Source organism: Colobus angolensis, unplaced genomic scaffold (assembly GCF_000951035.1).
Source record: "Colobus angolensis palliatus isolate OR3802 unplaced genomic scaffold, Cang.pa_1.0 Scaffold112, whole genome shotgun sequence".
Taxonomy (NCBI): domain Eukaryota; kingdom Metazoa; phylum Chordata; class Mammalia; order Primates; family Cercopithecidae; genus Colobus; species Colobus angolensis.
The window spans coordinates 196,020-214,605 of NW_012112253.1; the positions used below are offsets into that span (position 1 = coordinate 196,020).

Consider the following 18,586-nt stretch of genomic DNA (forward strand, 5'->3'; position numbering starts at 1 on the left):
CCTCTGTCCACAAACCAGGGAAACTGCCTCAAGCTCACAGTCCTCCAACCCCTGCTCTGACCCAGAGCTTCCACTTGAGGCATGTGTGAAGAGCCACCAGGAAGGGAAAGAGTACCATCACCAAGTCCCAAAGCTTCTTGGCGTCTCTCAGGCCAGACACCCCACGATGTGGATGCCAGATACCACCACACTGCAAGCATGAAGAATACTTATGAGGTAGGATTTACTCTCAGAATTTACAAGACAGATTCACATTTTAGGTGAGGTAGGAAGGCTTTATCTTTGGAGTGATTTCCCATTCTAGCTTCAGCCACCAAGCAGGAGAAATCAGTTACAGGAACATGATTTGGTTTCATGAGGAAGCCATGGATAAAATCCAGTGCCTTTGCCATGGTTCCAGGAGAACATGCCATTTCTGCCCTAAGGACCAGTAGTGAGAAGGAACTTCAAAGTGATGCTGACCTTTAACCTGTCTCAAATCTTCTAGAGTTACTATTACTAGGCTATGAGCAATTTCCCTGTGAAATCATTTTTGTCTGAATTTCTCGAATAGACTTGCTGTTAGACGATTTGGGGCTCCCATTTTCCCTCATGTTTTCAGGAGCATTAACCATCTTTGGAAGAAAACCATTGGACTGAAAAGGTACCATGATGGACTAGAGGTAAAACCCTGGCTATGTGTACCTGGACTCTTTCCCGCAAAATCAGAGTTCTTTTCTGTTTTGTAAATAGACCATAAAATGTTTGGAGAGGCATTTGTTATGGTTTTCTCTTGTTACAAAAGTTGTTCACAAGAATATTACTATCTTATGTTTCTCCCTAAAGGTTGTTCCTGGGTCTACCTGAAAAGAACTCATTGTTTGGGAAGCCCATGAGGCTAAACTGTGCCTTAGTTTGCCCCTCACAATGGGAGGCCAGCGTAGACAAATGAAGACCAGAAGCATGTTACCAAATGCCCCTCTGCCTGTAGGGAAACCAGTCCTGAAATATGAAATTTTTTCCATGGAGGAAGGTGCCAGCTAAGGCTAAATTCTCTGGCATGCCTCGGTATTTTCTGCCAGAGCACCAGGTGTGCTTGAGGGGAAAGAAAACTCACCCCCAGCATGCTAGGGTATGTTTCTATTTGGGCTCTTGATCCCATGACTCTATCTTTTATAGCTTTAAATTTTGTTTCATCCTATAGTTTTTCTTATGGTAATCAGTCTTCAACATCATTTTATGTAAGCATTTAGTGGCCTCTGCATTTATCCATGGCTTCGCACACAACTTATTCCCATAGATTCTATTCAGAAAACACTCAGGTATATGAGCCAGGCAAGAGCCACACCAAGCATGTCACTGCTGGGACAACACGTAACATCCAACATCTTACATGAGAAACACTTGGGAACAGCCTCTGCCATCACACATGTGGATACCTTCGTACAAAGATCATTCTTAACTGAGAAAAAGAAATATGTTGTAATTGGTTTATGTGCACATTTTATGATTCTTCATCACAGTGTAAAGAAGCCTCATTTTGTACTATCAGCCCATAACAGTGAATTTCCGCCCCCACGAGATTCCACATCCCACACAAAACAGAGCATGGAACCTGGCATGTGGCAGGGGTTCTAGAGGAAATTACTGAACAAATGTGTGACGCACGGATCTATCCACATTCAAAAGGGATCCTCACCCCACCCTTTCTTTTAAGGATTGATTATGTGAAAAGGTTCTCTGCAAGAACAAAGAGCAAAGAGAGCCAAAGCCCACAGGTATCCTTGGCTGGTTCGCAGTGAGGACTTCAGTCCAGGTGCGTCCTGGCTGCCCATGGGCCGGTCACCTGGAGACTGACCAGCCACCTTTTCAGTGCCAAGGAGCAGGGTGGAATAAAGATAATATTGTTAAAATGGCAATTTAATGAAATGAAAGCATCATACCAAGAACGCTCAAATTACTAGGTTCAGATAACTCAACTGTCTTAAGCCAGCCCAAGGCATGAGCATTTTGAAGCCCATCCATCGGAAAAGCAATATGATAGCCAAGTTGAGTTGATTCCTTCCATAGATAAGTAGCTGAGGACCTCATTTGTTGAAAGTTTGGAAGCAACAGGCTGGAGGGCGATAAACATCCTACACTCAGGACGCCACTTCCCCTGGCGCCACACTGGGACCTCTCATGACAGAGAGGGAGATGTGGCTCTGCTGGGCTGGACACTTTGCCGCGTGTGGGTCTGCCCTGGATTCTCAGCTCAGGAACTTTGGTAAGAGGACCCACAGGAGTTCAGGCAGGGGTCAGGACTTCGTAAAATTGGGCAAAAATCCAGCATTTGATTCCGTTTTATCTTTCTGGTGTGGAGTTTCTCTTTGATATTCACCCTGAAGGGTGATAAGGCATTCCTCCTTCCCTCATTCTTTCGAGGCGAACAGAGATGAAAGTTACCTTCCTATCTAAACTGATAGGCCTGGTGAATCCACCTACTCAGCTGCGCTTGGCGTCACCAAGATGCCTCTTGACCTGGGGTCTTTCTATGATTTCCATGCTGGGTCTCACAAGGATATGTTTCCCCTTCAGCCTGAAGTGTCCTCCTGCTACCCCCACTATCAACTGATTTCTACTTGTCCTTTAGTGCTGGGGGCCACCCTCATCTTTTGGAGGACTAAGTCTGGTGCCCCACCAGAACTTGGGGTCCCACAACATGCCTGCTGGGCTGCCTCCACCTCATGCTCACATAGGCTAATGCTGTCGGTTTGCCTGGGCGTCTCCTCCCTCAACTGTACCTGAGGTGGGGACAATAACTTATTTCTGTATACCCACTGGTTAAAATGTAGTCATGCTGCATAAATAATCATTGCGTGAATGGGCTTGGGGGTAACCATTTGTATCTCTAAGTGCATTCCAATATGTCAGACCACGATGACAGGTTTGTGTTGAATGAAACTATACTAGAAAGGCAGCCAGTGACTCATTCATGTGCAAACGAGTACTGCAGGCAGTTTTTCAATATATAGAATCCATATTGATATAGGCTCACGTTCAAAGACTCCAGCTGTGAGGATTTGAAAAACAAAAAACAAAAAACAAAAAAGTGCTGTGTACCTTAAAATGAATGTGTGACAACTGGCAATCACTCAGAATGACAGTCCAGGTAGGTGAAGCGAACGTGTGCTTATTTTTGTCTGAAGGTTTGGTAAGGCTTCTGTGCCTTAGCAGCTGGAAGGACACATGCTAGGCTGCAAGCCAGGGTTGGGGGAGTTACCCAAGGAGGCTTCAGTATGGTCTATCCTTCCATGAGGGACTCACTGTCATGGCCATAGGGGTCTGACCTCACATTCTAGACAGGGATGTGGCCCAGGTTGGAGTGGATGGAGAAGGGAAAGGGGTGAGCAGGAGAGGAGGATGTTACTGTGGTCAGATGAATGGGTCTGCCTGGGCCAAATCAAGGGCTGGCATACAGATCAGAGTCTGGGAAAAGGAAGACCACTTTTGACCTTAATCTGGGTTATCTCAGAAGTGAGATCCTATGCTAGATGTGTGGTAGAACCTTCCTTTGTGTTCTACATACAGAGTTGCCCAGGGTTGGGGATGGGGGTGGGCCTGGTTGTACCTGACTTGTCTTCTACAGAATCACACACTTGTAGTCAGTTCTCTTTATGGGAGCTCAGTACAATGTTCAATTTAATAAACAAAGGGTTCTAATGCTTCCATTAAAAAAGAAAAGCCAACAATAAGTAGTAACCCTTCACCAGCTGCAGGAGTTTTGCTCCTAAATGTTGAATCAGCTGCAATAGGCAAGGTCAATTTCTCACAGGAGCCCAGGAGCTGGGGTACCAATAGAGAAAATGGCATCAAGTATGCCAAAATGAATAGAAAAAAATGGGCAATGCTCTGGAGCCGTGCTGTCCAGGAGAACCTTCTGGGATGCTGGGAATATTCTCCGCCAGTGCTGTCCAACACAGGAGCTGCTGGCCGTGTGCAGCAACAGAGTACTCAAAATTTGCCCAGTGAGATGGAAAGATGAACTTTTAAGTTGGTTTCATTTTAATGAATTAGTTTGGATCGTCTCCAGGGGCCAGTGGCTGCTGAACTGGACAGTGCAGCTCTGGAGGCCACTTTTCCCCAAACCAACCTGCTCCTGCCTCTCCTTTCTCTATTGACGTGGCAAGCACAGGTTCTCACACTAAGCTCTGTGCCTCGCTGACTAGCTATCTGCCTTTAAAATCCACCTGAAATTTCATTTTTAAATTTCATTTTGAATTTGCATTTTCCTCTGGTTTTGCTTTCACAGGGTGCTGCAAAATGTTGGTGCAGTAGGTTGCCTTTCCCACAGGCATCTAGAAGGAACGCTTCCTCCAGACCAGGTTTCCTATCCACACAGAGAAAAGCAGAGAGGAGAGCACGCCTCACCTTACGGGGCTGTTCTGTGGGACAGGGAGGCATAAATGTGGTTCTGTTCTCTTGTTGGGTGGAAATGAACTGAAAAGCTTCTATGCAAAGCAACTTGTGGAAATTAAAATAAGTTTCTCAGCTCCTTCCTCCCACCTTCTTCTGGTGATAGGGGGTGAGTGGACACTCGCTAAGGCTGCCAGAGCTCCCTCCCCAGTGGCTCACTTGCCTCGTGCTCCCCTCACTAGGTGCCAACCACAGACACTTTCCTAAACATTGTCCTCCAGGATGGGAGATCAGAAAGTCGTGTCTCATGTAGGACACAGCAGCCTGCAGCTGCAAAAAGCGTGCAAGCAGAAAGATGAAGGCGGCCCATCAACCGAATCCTGGCGTCCCTCTCTAGGGACAGTGCTGAGGGATGTCTGTGCCTGGGGACCAGGAGGCTCGGGTACTCCGGAGTCACAGCTGGCAGTGGCACCTGAGACTTTCCAGACTGTATGGCTTCATGCATGTTTTAGAAATGTAAATGCTATCTTACTTTTACTAACAGAAAATTCAGACACAGAGCAAACCTCTTCCATCGACAGGTAAAATGATTTGGCAAGTTTACCACCTTCTCTGCCTGCACATCAGAAGGAGGGCTGCCAGGAAGTGCTGAGCTCCTAGCACAGGGCAGTTACCACTGATTCACGGACCTCGGGCTAAGTGGGGAGCTGTTTCCGTTCATGGCAAACTATTCACTACAAGCAACTTGAAGGCATCATTCTTGCTAAAATGTCTTTCCTTGCTTTTCAGAAATGAAACTGAAGTTCCAGGTCACCTATCTACTACTGTCTAGCCCTTAAATATGAAATGTAGGGAAGATTGCAATCAGTAGCTTTAGGCAAAGGACACAAAACACTGTAGCCACAGCAGCCCTCTGGGCCAGCACTCACCTGTCCCCCGGGCGTGGCTGAAGTCACCTTTCACCACGTGGCAGGTCTTGCCGTCCCCATTGCAGACCCCGCATCTGTCTTCTTTAGCCGCAGACCCAATGATGCCATCACAGCCGATTTTCTAAAGAACCAGAAGGCCTCATTATTCTGTGGTTAAGACTCAGAGGGATTTTAAAGAGGCTGCCCTGAAAGGCTAACTTTTCCATGAGGTGCAGCAGGCATGGGGCCTGGGGCCATGATCCATTCAGAGGCCCAAGAAAATATTTTAATTCAGGAGAGAAAAAAATAAATGCACAGAATCCAACCTGGATTATATTTGTCTTTATGCCCACATAGTTGTCAAGTGTGTTTTTTGGTATTTGTTCTGGAGGAGGGAGACCCATGAAGGCACAAGTGCCCATGGAGGTCACACTGAGGTCTGATGCCCTGACTGCCTGGGAAGGGAGTGAAGCCCGAACCCTCACACCAGCTGGTGCAGCCACAATTTCTCATGATGGGGCTTCCCCTCTGGGCTGTGGAGGTTACCTGTAACTTGGCTGACACAGCCAGTAGTCTTAGAACATACAACGGAAACCACAGACTTTTCTACCAAGGTAGGGATGCCCACAGCTCATTCAGGCAGGGCTGGGCATGGGCCACTCTTTTCTCAGGTAGGGAGAGCTAGTCTACGAAGAGCCCTATCTCTCAAACCTTTTTAACAAGGCACGTCTGAGAGCAGAGGAGAGGCTGCCTCTACCCTAGGTGGGCCTGAGAAGCACAACCTGTTTTCCAAAAAGTAGAGAAAGGTTTTTGGACTCCTTTTTTCTTTTTTTAAAAAGTGAGAATTTTGTATTCTGCAAAATAACCTAAATTTATACTAAACACTGGGTATTTACTAGCTAGATTGCCTAAATGTCCCTCCACATTTTCCCCCTGTAAAGCTAATGCTTCCAGAACAAGAACTGGGTTTTTCCTACTGCCTTGCACCCCCGATTACATATTGGCACTTCAGACTCCAAAGGAATCTACAGCCAGAAATCAAGATCCAAGATAATCCTGGTGGAGGTGATTTAGTCCTTTCCCATGATGCCTGGACAAGAAGCAGCACCGTGGTTCCCCCTCACAGGCACTCCTACCTGCAGGCAGGGCTTGGAGTAGCACAGCGCCTGGGGTGCCAGGCTGGCTGCACGCGGATCCCTGGAGGCAAGTGCCTGGCCCACAACTCCCCAAAGACATCAGCATCCTCTGTTCATTATGGCAGCAGTTCTCCTACTTAAGTGTGCATCGGCCTCACAGGGAGGGCTGTTAAAACACAAACTGCTATGTCCTGGCCCTAGAGTTTCTGACCCAGCAGGTCTGGGTGCACCTGAGAATGTGCATTTCTAATCGGCTCTCAGGAGGTGCTGAGGCTGCTTGCTGGTGGCCATGTGATGAGAACCGCTGCACCATGGCATGCTACTCAAAGGAATAGGCGAATACTCTTCATATTTAGTAACCCTCAAGTATCATCCTTGGAGCTTTTTATTTTTTTGAAAAAGATTTAATGGGAAATTACTATTGTTCTGTCCAAAAATGATAGCATAACTGGACGGATTCCAGGGAAGACTTTAAGATGTTCTAAAAGCTGAGCAAGTTGAGTCTAAAAATTACCATGATGAAATCTGAAAAAGGGCAGAACTTGAATAAAAGATCAAACTTGTTTAAAGTTAGTATAAAAAGAGGAAAAGGGTAAAATCGAAGGCTTTAGTGGCCAGAGGACAGCAAGAAGCAAATGGAGAAGAGTGGGCTTAACGGTGGCTGGGGAGATGTAGGTAACACATCAAGACACAGATGGTAACTGGCAACCAACTGCAATGCTTTGCCAGTGCGGACCATCCAGTAGCGACCTGGAAGGAAGCCAGCTGTGATGAGGCACCGTGAGCCTAGAGCGTGGTGCAGGGCTGCCTGGATTCTTGATGTGGACTGCTAGCCAGCTGTTATCAAGTTGCTCAGTATAAAGATTACAGGAGCTGGCTGGGCATGGTGGCTCACACCTGTAATCCCAGCACTTTGGGAGGCTGAGGTGGGTGGATCACAAGGTCAGGAGTTCAAGACCAGCCTGGCCAACACGGTGAAACCCCATCTCTACTAAAAATACAAAAATTAGCTAGGCATGGTGGCACACACCTGTAGTCCCAGCTACTCGGGAGGCTGGCAGGAGAGTAGTTTGAACCCGGGAGGCGGAGGTTGCAGTGAGCTGAGATAGCGCCATTGCATTCCAGCCTAGGCAACAGAACAAGAATTCGTCTCAAAAAAAAAAAAAAAAAAATTATAGGGGCTAAGAATATATAGGGCTAAGAGTAGCCAAGATCAGAAAATGTCCCCCAGCGTTGTTTAACAAATGCCCAGACCAGATCTGCGCAACCACGTGTCTGTTGCTTTGTTTCACTTCAGAGCTCCAGTGCATGGTCTCCATACTTGCTTCTGGTAGGGCCACAGGGCTAATGCCCACAGAGCTGGTCTCTCCTGCTGGCCTTTTTCCTGGGACCTGTTCTGGCTCCCACCTGGGCTTTCTCATCTCAGGTGCTCTCTGCTGTAGACCTTCCCTACACTGGCTTCCTATAATTTTCACACCACACCCTTGCTTGGGAGGAGTGAGTCTCTGGCTTCAGGCCTGGTTCCTTGTCCTGCACCTCAGTTAAGGTTTCCTGATTCAACAGCTTCTAGATGCCCCATTTGGTCCAGTTTCCCCCAGCCCCAAAGAAGGGGGCTTTTCAGGTCAGGTGTAAACAGGAATGCATACAGGGTTACCCTTTCAGTTAATTCTGGAGACCATCCAGGGGCTGGGACAGGTCCGTGGGTTCTGCCCACTCTACTTGGTGTTATTTCAGAGGCTGTCTGCATCTGGAGGCAGGGAATGCAGGGATGTCCATGGCTGAACAGCAGTGAGTCTAAGAGCTGATGGGCAACAGCCACAAAATCTGCCAACGAGGGCATTTTCTTCCATTGTTTCAGTCAGCGCAAGCAACTTATAACCTTGGCAGAAACTGGGATGGTTTTCAAAGGGAAACTGTCATAGGACACAACCGAAGTCATTAATTCTGAACATTAGGGGAGCTTTGATGATTGTATTTATGAGGCTTAGTGTTCCAAGAGAACAACACGACCAAGCCTGAGGAAACTCCAGGCAATAAACTCTCTCAAGTCTTCCCATGTTATCCTGGTGATCCTTAGTTACTTTCCTAGGAATCTTCATCACCCATTTCTCAGCTTTCAAAGCAGGCCTTCAAGTTCCTGGCCAGCATTTGCCGGTTGCGCCCTGTGCCTCCGGCTAAATCAGGGTGTGTGTGACACCAAAGGACCAAGGGAACAATGCCCCATGGCATATTAAAGGCATGGGATGGTATGGGATGGGATGGAATGGTGGGAAAAGCACAAGTTCTTCACTGGTCAAGACAGCTCCTGTGAAACATGCAAAAAGTGCTTGGAAAAGTTTTAGTGCTCAGATCCGTGTGCTGAGGAGGGCACAGGATGGGCCGTGGACAGTGGGAAATGTCCATCTTTGGCTGTCTGAGTCCTGGATTCCACCCCAGAACTTTGCCCCTGTTGAAGATAACCAGTGACAACAGCCTCCTGGTCATTGCACCTAGTAGATGTGTCTCCAGCCTCATCTTTCACCTCTTGCTCTCAGCATCTGCGGTGTGTAACACCCACCCTTTGTTGTACATGTATTTATTCATCCATGGTGCCCGTTATGTGCCTAACCTGGGAATAAAGACATGTAAGACGGAGGGAGGCACCAGTGTGGAAACAAGCAGACACCCCAGAGCGTGTGCCTGAAGATGCCCCAGAGGCCAAGGATGGCTCCTGTCTGATTCCCCTCCCAGCCCCTGGATGACTCCTCCCTCCTCTTGCTTCTTTGACTCCCTGAAAGTAGGTAGCTCCTCAGGGGCTCCCTGCTCCTTCTGCTTTTTTGCTTTCTTGGTAATTTCACCTTCTCCTTATTTCAGCCATCACTCTCATGCAGAGAGCTCTTAAACCCACTTCTCCCCTCACTCCACCCTAGCTCTCACTACTAAGCCTCTGCTGAGCAACCTCTCCAGACTTTCAATGCAACAACTTCTCCTCCAAAGCTGCCTGACTTCTTAATTCTAGTTGGACACCCCCTGCCACTGTCTTGGAACTGACAGACAGGTATCCTAGCCTGAAACCTCCAAGCCATTTCTGACTCTTCTATTTTGGGATGTACCCAGTTAGTTGGTGAGCTTGGGTTTTTTTGTCCCCTGAAAACCTCTATTGCCTACTTCTCTTCCATGTTCTCCTCCACTCCCTAGTTTACACCCTCCTTACTGAGGACATGAACTATGGGAACATTTTTCTCTTGCCTGCAGCCAGACTAATCTCCACACGATAAAAGAGATAAGATCTGTGGCCACAGATCCCCACTGCCTATCAGAAATGTTCACACATATGAATTTAAGACCCTTCATGATCTCATCTCAGCTGCTCACCAACTCAACCTCCCTTCTTCCACCTCCAGATGCACAGTGAATCCAACCCCCTCCAGCCCACTCTTGCAGGCCCTCCCCCTCAATGACCCCTCAGCCAGGTGGGCGGCCGGAATAGCCTCTTAACTCATTTCCTTGGATCTACTCGAATCAGTTATCCATAACCAAGATCGCTTCACTCCTCTGCATCAATTCTGCCTGGGCCCTGGCTCCTTTGTGCCAGCCCCCGCCCTCCTCTGTTGCTGGAATGCACCTGTCTCCCTCTTGCTTCCCTCTGCCTGGAGCTCTTTGCCCCCAACTCTCTGCCAGGTTGGCTCTTCCTCAAAGGCTGTCTCCTCTAAGAGTCCTGCCATGCCACCTGCTCACTGTCCTCCTCAGCCACAGTCCCCCACTGGGTCTCTCTATGGTGCTATTTTCCTTTCTTCTTCACACATACCAATCTCCGGAATGATCATGTTTGTGACCTGACATGGTCTGTCCGTATGTTGGACAGCGACAGGGATCCTCTTGGTCCTGCTCCCCAATGAAAGCCCAGCACACACTATGGTGTGCAGCACTCGGAATGTGATCAACAAATACCTGATGCAGGAAAAAACGAAATTCCACCCTATGTGTTTTCTGCTATGTCTAAGCGGAACCTCTTCTTGGTTGTTAAATCATGCCTTCACCTCTGGTCGTTGGGCTTTCACGTGAGTATGTGTCATCTCCCTAACCGACCATAAGCACATAGAGGACTGTGTCTCAGAATTCTTTGTATTCTTGGCCTTCCCCCATCCCCTGACACACGCAGTGGCTGGTGTGGTGTTAAGCACATGTGTGTTCAGTAAGTGCATACAAATGATGACCTCTTATCAGCCTGGGGAGTTTAGTTTTCTCATATTTGAATTGGGACTTCCTTGTATAAGTTTTGATGGTACTTGTTTTTTTCTGGCTGGAATAAGCAGTACTTGCTTTCTTCAACTTATTAGCTATCTCCCAACTACTGCCTCATCCTATCTCTTCTGTTGGAGGGAGGCCACTGACTTTTTGAATGACTTTTAAGCAAGGGAAGATTTTAGGCCAGCTGCGCAGCCGTGACTCCAGGATTGACTGGGTTCCTGGGTGAGTGTTGCCAGGGCCTGTAGTGCCCATCTTCCTCTTTCTTGACTTCATTCTTGTTTTGCTAAACTACATGTAACTTCTGCAGAATGGAGGCATGGAAAATAGAATTTCTGAGTTCTTCCGTGTCTCAAAATTAGTTTCCCTGCATGCTTGCTTGATAGTTTGGCTGCACGGAGAATTCCATAATTATCTCAATTTTCTGCCAGGGTCAGTTTTTTCTGTTTGTTTTTCTTGGTCTTTCTCCTTCATGCTGCTGGTTTTCTTCAAATAGCAGATGATGTCTGGTTGCCCACTCATATTTGAGTAAAAGCAACAGAAAGGCCGACCGAAGGAGATCTACATTTGAAGCTGGGCACTGCTGCATGGTAGGTTTCCTTTCATGACTAGTGGGAGGGGAAACTGACCTCTAACTCCAACTCAGAAGGCTGGGTGCCGTCCTCAGCACAGAGGCCTCCCTGCCTGCTCTGGGTTTCCTCAAACAGTCCGTTCCATGACCCTGGAAAGCAGCTCCCTAACATTTTACCTGACAAGCTCTGAGTGTGGGGTGGGGTCAGACACCGTCAGCATGGCGATGCACCCTCGGACTTGTTTTTAGCCCACTCTTCACTTCCGACCCTCCATTCTCAAGCCCACAACTCTCTGGTTGGGCTGTCTTTTCAGTTGTGACTCTCCATTTCTTCCAGCTCTGGTCTCTGCTGCTTTGTTCCTGCATGACACTTCCATCCACTTCTGTCGTCCAGAAAGAGGTGGGATCTTTCACCTGGAGGCTCCTGCTTCCCTTCACTGTTTGTGCTGGTTTAGTGGAGTCCCACATGGAAGAGGCAGGAACATGTGGCTTGGTCTGCCGGCTTCAACCAGAAGTTGTCATGGGAAGTTAATCAGATAAAAGGGGTGCAGGGAACGACCTTCGGGTTTCAGGCACTGCTCTCCATAAAGGTTTGGTACCCACACGTTAGAGATGCCGGCTGCAGGGTCATGGTGCAGGGAAAGGCAGTATTTGAGGAGCACTGTGAAGATGCAAACCCAGGCTCAAGTGCCAGGCACGCTTTCCTGCAGGCTTGTTACCTCTGCTTTACCTGGGAGTCCTCTGAGACCAGGGTCTCTTTGAATTCTCCTAAACTTCCCCAGTAATTCTACCTGCCTTATAGATAATCTGTGGACATGAAATAGGAGGCCAATAAATTTCTGGCAATGAAAGTGGTCCATTGAAATGGGCTCCAGATTCCAGAACCACTGAAATCCTAAGAACACATAATCCATCCATCCAGCCACTTTTTTTTTTTTCCTTTTTTGAGATGGCATCTCTCTCTGTCACCCAGGCTGGAGTGCAGTGGCATGATCTTGGCTCACTGCAACCTCCGCTGCCTGGGTTCAAGCAGTTCTCCTGCCTCAGTCTCCTTAGTAGCTGGAATTACGGGCATGGACTACCATGCCCGGCTAATTTTTGTATTTTTGGTAGAGATGGGGGTTTCACCATATTGGCCAGGCTGGTCTCGAACTCCTGACCTCAGGTGATCCGCCCACCTTGGCCTCTCACACTGTTGGGATTAGAGGTGTTAGCCACTGCACCTGGTCTCTTCTTTCAATATGCAATTAAAGGCTTTCCTCTAGGCCAGGGTATAGGGAAGCACAGATTAATCAGACGCGATTCCTCCACTGAAAGTCAACAGGCCCTGAAGGTGTTTTGGCTCGGTATTCATCAAGCCCAGGATATGTATACAAATTACAATACCAAGCAAGTAGGAACTGAATTGGAGAATGTTGGCTGCAAGTGTGCACAAACCAGTAAGGCAAGCATAGCTGGGTCTCAGGTACATTTGGGTCTGTCCACCGTCCAACGGGCAAAGCCGTGTGTCAGCTGGACTCACTCTTTGCATGTCAGCAGCTCCAGATGCAGTTGTGTATCAGAGACTCATTATCCCAGTTTCTTTCCTTCTGGAGGCCAACAGTAGGAATCATTAATGATGGGACTCTTGATTTATAGGGGCTTGCTGAAAAATATACAATGTTTGTGTTACTTCCCCCAATTCCCTCCCAATTTTATGAGTGCCGTTAAGTTTAATTTCAGCATGTTAAGTAATTTGTGACTCACTGAAATGAAACTTAATTCAGTCCTCATAAAAACAGAATAAAATGGTATTTCCATGTTTCATGTTATGGTTTGAATCAGCCTGCTATTTGAAGCGTAGTGGAATCTACTCAAAATGCCATTTTGAAGTCTCTCATCCCCTACCAACTAGTTACTATGTTCCTCGACATTTCCCAGAATGCCGTCTGTTACCCCAAAATAGCACAATTTATAGCTGAAGGGGAAAGAGAGGGAAACGCTAGTAGGCAAACCGCAGCAATATTTCTGTGAGTGCTGTCTCGCATAAAATGTGGGTGATTTGTATGTTTAATCCGTTGTAATTAGACAATTATTACCAATGAATAGATACAGACTCTCCACTCATTAGGCCCCTGAGAGTTTAAAATTACAATTACTATTATTTTTCTTAACCGTTTTTTTCTTGCTTTATGCATTCACAAACGCCACAGGAATCCAGAATGTTCCATCTTGGCAGTTACTGCAACAAGACATAAGTACTATATTTGAATTGAATTTGTGATCTTATTTAAGAATGCTCAATTTTTATAAAAGTTCATTAACTATGATTAATAATTTGGAGTTTTGTGAGCATCGATTTAAGAGTGGGCTGAGGTTAATCTTTACAGTATCTGTTTGAAGAAAGTACTGTTAAACCAATAGCAGATGGCTTTTTAACTTCCTTCAGAAAGCAAGTTGTTTCTCAGGGTTTTAAACTGGAGAGGTGCATGCAGGCAGGTGCTGTTGCCACCCGTCAGGATGGTGGCTCTTTTGTAAAGACTGGTGGACTGCCTGGAGGCAGTGGGTTACCAGGGTGCAGCTACCCGGGAGATGGCGCTTTCGAGAACTGGCAGGCAGGGTCCCTGCAGTGGCAGGGTAAGGCTACCGAGGAACAAGAGACCACCATCGAGCATCATGAAAGGTGCCTCCATCTGCACCTGCGCACCCCAGTGACTCTACTTGATTAATGTGAGGCGCAGTGCAGGCGCCAGCCAATTCCTGTAATGATGATGACAATGGTGGAGGCATTGGAGATAGACTGGGGCTGGTCCTGGGGATGGAGTGCCATTTGGGAACAGGAAGGCGTGCACCCCAATGTCACTCCCATCACATCTGCAATGGACTGGATGTTCGTGTCTTCTAGAATTCATAAATTGAACTGTTCATAGCAACGTGATAGTATTTGGGAGTGAAGCCTCTGGGAAGTGATTAGGTCAAGAAGGGATAGAGCTCATGAATGTGTTGGTGCCTTTGTAAGAAGAGGCTAGGCAGCTAGCTATCTCTGTTATTTTTATTTTTTTGAGATGGAATCTCACTCTGTCGCCCAGGCTGGAGTGCAATGGTATAATCTTGGCTCACTGCATCCTCCACCTTCCGGGTACAAGCAATTCTCCTGCTTTAGCCTCCTGAGTAGCTGGGATTACAGGCGCCCGTCACCACACCCAGCTAATTTTTTTGTATTTTTAGTAGATATGGAGTTTCACCATGTTGGCTGGGCTGGTCTTAGAACTCCTGACCTCCAGTGATCTGCCCACCTCAGCCTCCCAAAGTGCTGGGATTACAGGTGTGAGTCACCACACCTGGCCTCAAGAAAAGCATTTTTTTTTTTTTTTTTGAGACGGAGTCTCGCTCTGCCGCCCAGGCTGGAGTGCAGTGGCCAGATCTCAGCTCACTGCAAGCTCCGCCTCCCGGGTTTATGCCATTCTCCTGCCTCAGCCTCCCGAGTAGCTGGGACTACAGGTGCCCGCCACATCGCCCGGCTAGTTTTTTTTTAGTAGAGACGGGGTTTCACCGGGTTAGCCAGGATGGTCTCGATCTCCTGACCTCGTGATCCGCCCGTCTCGGCCTCCCAAAGTGCTGGGATTACAGGCTTGAGCCACCGCACCTGGCCTTTTTTTTTTTTTTTTTTTTTAAGATATCCTCAACCTCTGTCACCCAGGCTAGAGTGCAGTGGCACAATCTTGGTTCACTGCAACCTCCACCTCTCAGGCTCAAGTGATCCTCCCACCTCAGCCTCCAGAGTAGCTAGGACTACAGGCCTGCACCACCATGCCTGGATACTAGCTCTCTTTATGCCATGTGAGGACACAGAGTGGCAGCAGTCTACAGCATGAAAGTGGGCCTTCACCAGAACCGAATGACACCGGCCCCTGGATGTTGGATTTCCAGCCTCCAGAACGTTGAGAAATAAATGTCTGTTGCTTATAAGCTACCCAGTCTAGTGTATTTGTTAGAGCAGCCTGAATTGACTAGGATAACATCCAAGTGCAGAATAGGGTTGGGCTCAATGGTATCCTGATGACTACAGACTTAGGCCATTCAAATGCCTTGAGCAGCATCTTGTCTTTGATTTCACTGACTAAAGGTTTCATTGTCATAGTATGGAGAACATCCACTAGTTGAAAAGGCTATGATTAAACCCAAAGTCGTGGATGGGCCCCATTGGCACAGATCACACAGAGCAGAAACTATGTCCAGCCAGTAACACAGACCCCACTGGCTAGAGAATTTCAGGATTCTTAGAAATGCCTCCCCATTGGCAAGAACGCTGTAGAAGATGCTGGCAGCGGTTGGGGGTGGCTTGGCTGGTGCTGCTCTAAAGGGTGCAAGAACTCTAACTTGGGAGGAACGTTAAGTAATTGAGCAGGATGGTCTGTGCAAGTGTGTAATTTAGGAAGAACACCAGCCCTGCACTTGGCTGGTTAGAAGTTCACCAAGAACCATTAGCAATGCCTCATTTCAGTAACAACGATAAGGTCTTTGTTCATACCGCCTGAGGGGCAGGGCCTTGGACACTGTTTGTTAAAAGGAAGCAGCCAGGAGGGGCCAGCTCAACCACTCATCACTGCCTCCCTTCCTGTGAGGCTGCTGTGCCAAGACCCTCGGGCACCAGGCGCTTATCACCCACACTTATCTGTATTTGATAACACAGCCAGGCAGTGCCAAAGGAGTCTGGGTCTTGTCAAACTTTTCCCTGAAAAATCCCAGTTTCAGACTGATTTGGCCTTAGCAGGAAAAAAACATCTGTTTGGGTTGAAACAGTTTGCTGCAGCAATCACCCTGGAAGTTGTCTCTGTGTCTGCCTTTATGCCTTGCTTCCCTCTTGTTCTATTTGTCACGCACACTAAAATATTGATGCCTATGCACTCTGCTAGGCACTAAGCAAAGAGCATAGCGGATCTGCTGTCCACATGGGCAAGTGGACCTGACACCTGTAAGCCAGCATCTGGCTCAGCCACAGTTCTGTGAGGGCAATGCATGGTGATCCTGTCACTGATCTGCCTGCTCCAGACATTAGGAGCTGCCATCGTCACTAGCTCTTGGTGGGCTCCCCAGTGAAGGACACAGTTGAGGGAACATGGCCATAAGATGACGGGAACAGGTGTGTGTGGCGAGGGCAGAGGGCTCCCTGGGTGCTGTGGTCTGAATGTTTGTGTCTCCTCAAATCCATATGTTGAATCATCACCCCTCAAGGTGATGGTGTTAGGAGGTGGGATCTTTTGGGAGGTGACTGGGACATGAGGGCAGAACCCTCAAGAACAGGATCAGGGCCCTCATGAAAGAGACTCACAAGAGAGCTCCCCAGCCCCTTCCACCATGCGAGGACACAGCAAGAAACGCTGTCTATGATAAGCAACCCCTCATCAGATCCCAAATCTGCCCGTGCCTCAATGCCTCAATCTTGGACTTCCCAGCTTCCAGAACTGTGAGTAACAAATGTCAGTTGTTCATAAGCTGCCTGGTGTATGGTGCATCGTTACAGATGCCCAAGCTAAGATGCTGGGGCTCTCTCACAACATGCCCAGATTGACCCAAGTCATCAGAGAGTATGGTGCCTGTGGCATAAGTGAGGTGTCACACCCCTCTAGGCATGGAAAATACATAGCTTCTTGACACCCACCCCCTATCCCAGCTGCTGTACCACCTCAGGAGGTGCTCATTCTGAGGGACAAAATGGGAGCACGGAGTCACCTCTGCTACCCCAGGCCAGGAGCCCCAGCTGGGGAGGTTAAGGGCTACAGGTGGCCCCCAGCTTGGGCAGGGTTAATATAGGTGAAGGGCAAGCTTCCTTCCTTCATCTCGTGTTCCCTCTATTTTTTTTTTGATGAGACGGAGTCTTGCTCTGTTGCCCAGGCTGGAGGGCAGTGGCACAATCTCAGCTCACTGCAACCTCCGCCTCCCAGGTTCAAGCAATTCTCCTGCCTCAGCTTCCCAAGTAGCTGGGATTACAAGTGTGCACCACCACGCCCAGCTACTTTATTTTTGTATTTTTAGTAGAAACAGAGTTTCACCATGTTGACCAGGCAACTCCTGGCCTTATGATCCTCCTGCCTCGGCCTCCCAAAGTGATGGGATTACAGGCGTGAGCCACCACACCCGGCCTCTCTTTTCTCAAATGACTTTTATCAGTCATGGCCATCCAGCCCTCAATGCCTCTGGGACTATATACCAGTAGATGGGTGCTCCCCAACAGCTGGGCGCATCTATCTGCCTGGCGTTACCTGCACAGGAATTGGCTCAGTTCCACCGTCTCTTTTGCACTAAACAGAGCCTGGCCTGTGCAGACATCCTTTAGGTGCATCTTAGTACCCTGCCTACCTTCGTCTTAGTCATGATGTCTAAAGCAATTTTCAGTCTTAGAATATGTTGCGCCTGTTCTTTCAGCCACTTCCACTCCTTGTTGGCCTAGTGCTCAGTCATTACTGAGCTAGGGGTGGTGCGCCAGGCAACACTGGCTGCAGGAGGCAGCATCGCTGGGTGCCTTCCTAAGAAAATCCACTCCCTGAGGCCTCCTGAGACCTCTGCTCTACCCCACTCCCTGTCTGGGGAGAGAGAGTCTCCTCTCCAAAGCCCCACCAAGGACTGAAGAAGTACGTCACCTGGCATTTGCCGTGCACGCAGAGATCAGTCTCGTAGGGCCCGCAGGGTGTGCCGTCCAGGACCCTGTCGGCCACCAGCAGTGGGGACTCCTTCCCGAGGGGTGAGCAGTAGAGTTCACATGGCTTATCTGAGGAGGGAAAGGTTGGGGGACGTTGACATGGGAAGGTGTGCGGGGGCCATGCAGGGCGCAGGTACATGTGGGCAGTGGGAATCCCTGAGGAAGAGAGGTCGGCACAAGTCAATAAAGGTGCATGAGCTCAGGTACAGGCTCCAGCTCCTCTAAACAGCAAGTGGAAAAAGACCCACAGCCTCGGGAATGACAGCGCAGGTCTGAGCTCTGTGGGGTTGCCTTTTCTCATCTCTCTATCCTTTGCAACAATACAGCATTTCCTTTCCCTTAAGGCATCAAATATATCTGGCTGAACAAAGGAATAGTTGTGTGCTAATCTCTACATTGAATACACGTCAAGGGTGAGCGGAGCCACTCTTATAGCAGGGGTGTGAAGGGAGGGAGAGGGGAAGGTGAACGAGAATGGCTCCGAGTCGGGGGAGTGGCTCCAAGGGTCTCCATGACAGTAGCTTTGGTAAGAGCTTTAGTGCTCCCCTAGCTGCTGGGTGACAGTTGCAGAGCTGTGCTATGGGGCACGGAGATCCCAGAAGGAAGTGAGTGGGAGTAAGGGGGACAAAGGGGACATGTGGGCGGCTAGGACAACTTATATGAGCCGCATGTGCACTCAGCCAGGATGGAA

General features: G+C 48.4%; 1 protein-coding gene across 1 annotated transcript in view; it reads right to left on the bottom strand.

The window, feature by feature from the left end:
* ADAMTS17 (ADAM metallopeptidase with thrombospondin type 1 motif, 17) overlaps window positions 1–18,586 on the bottom strand; it is a gene marked incomplete at its 5' end in the record, with an annotated part of 344,816 nt that overhangs the window by 109,679 nt on the left and 216,551 nt on the right. Inside the window, 2 exons of the mRNA XM_011958096.1 lie at window positions 5,304–5,424; window positions 17,837–17,964. Coding sequence (XP_011813486.1) covers window positions 5,304–5,424; window positions 17,837–17,964 — 249 coding nt within the window. The remainder of the gene's footprint in view (window positions 1–5,303; window positions 5,425–17,836; window positions 17,965–18,586) is intronic.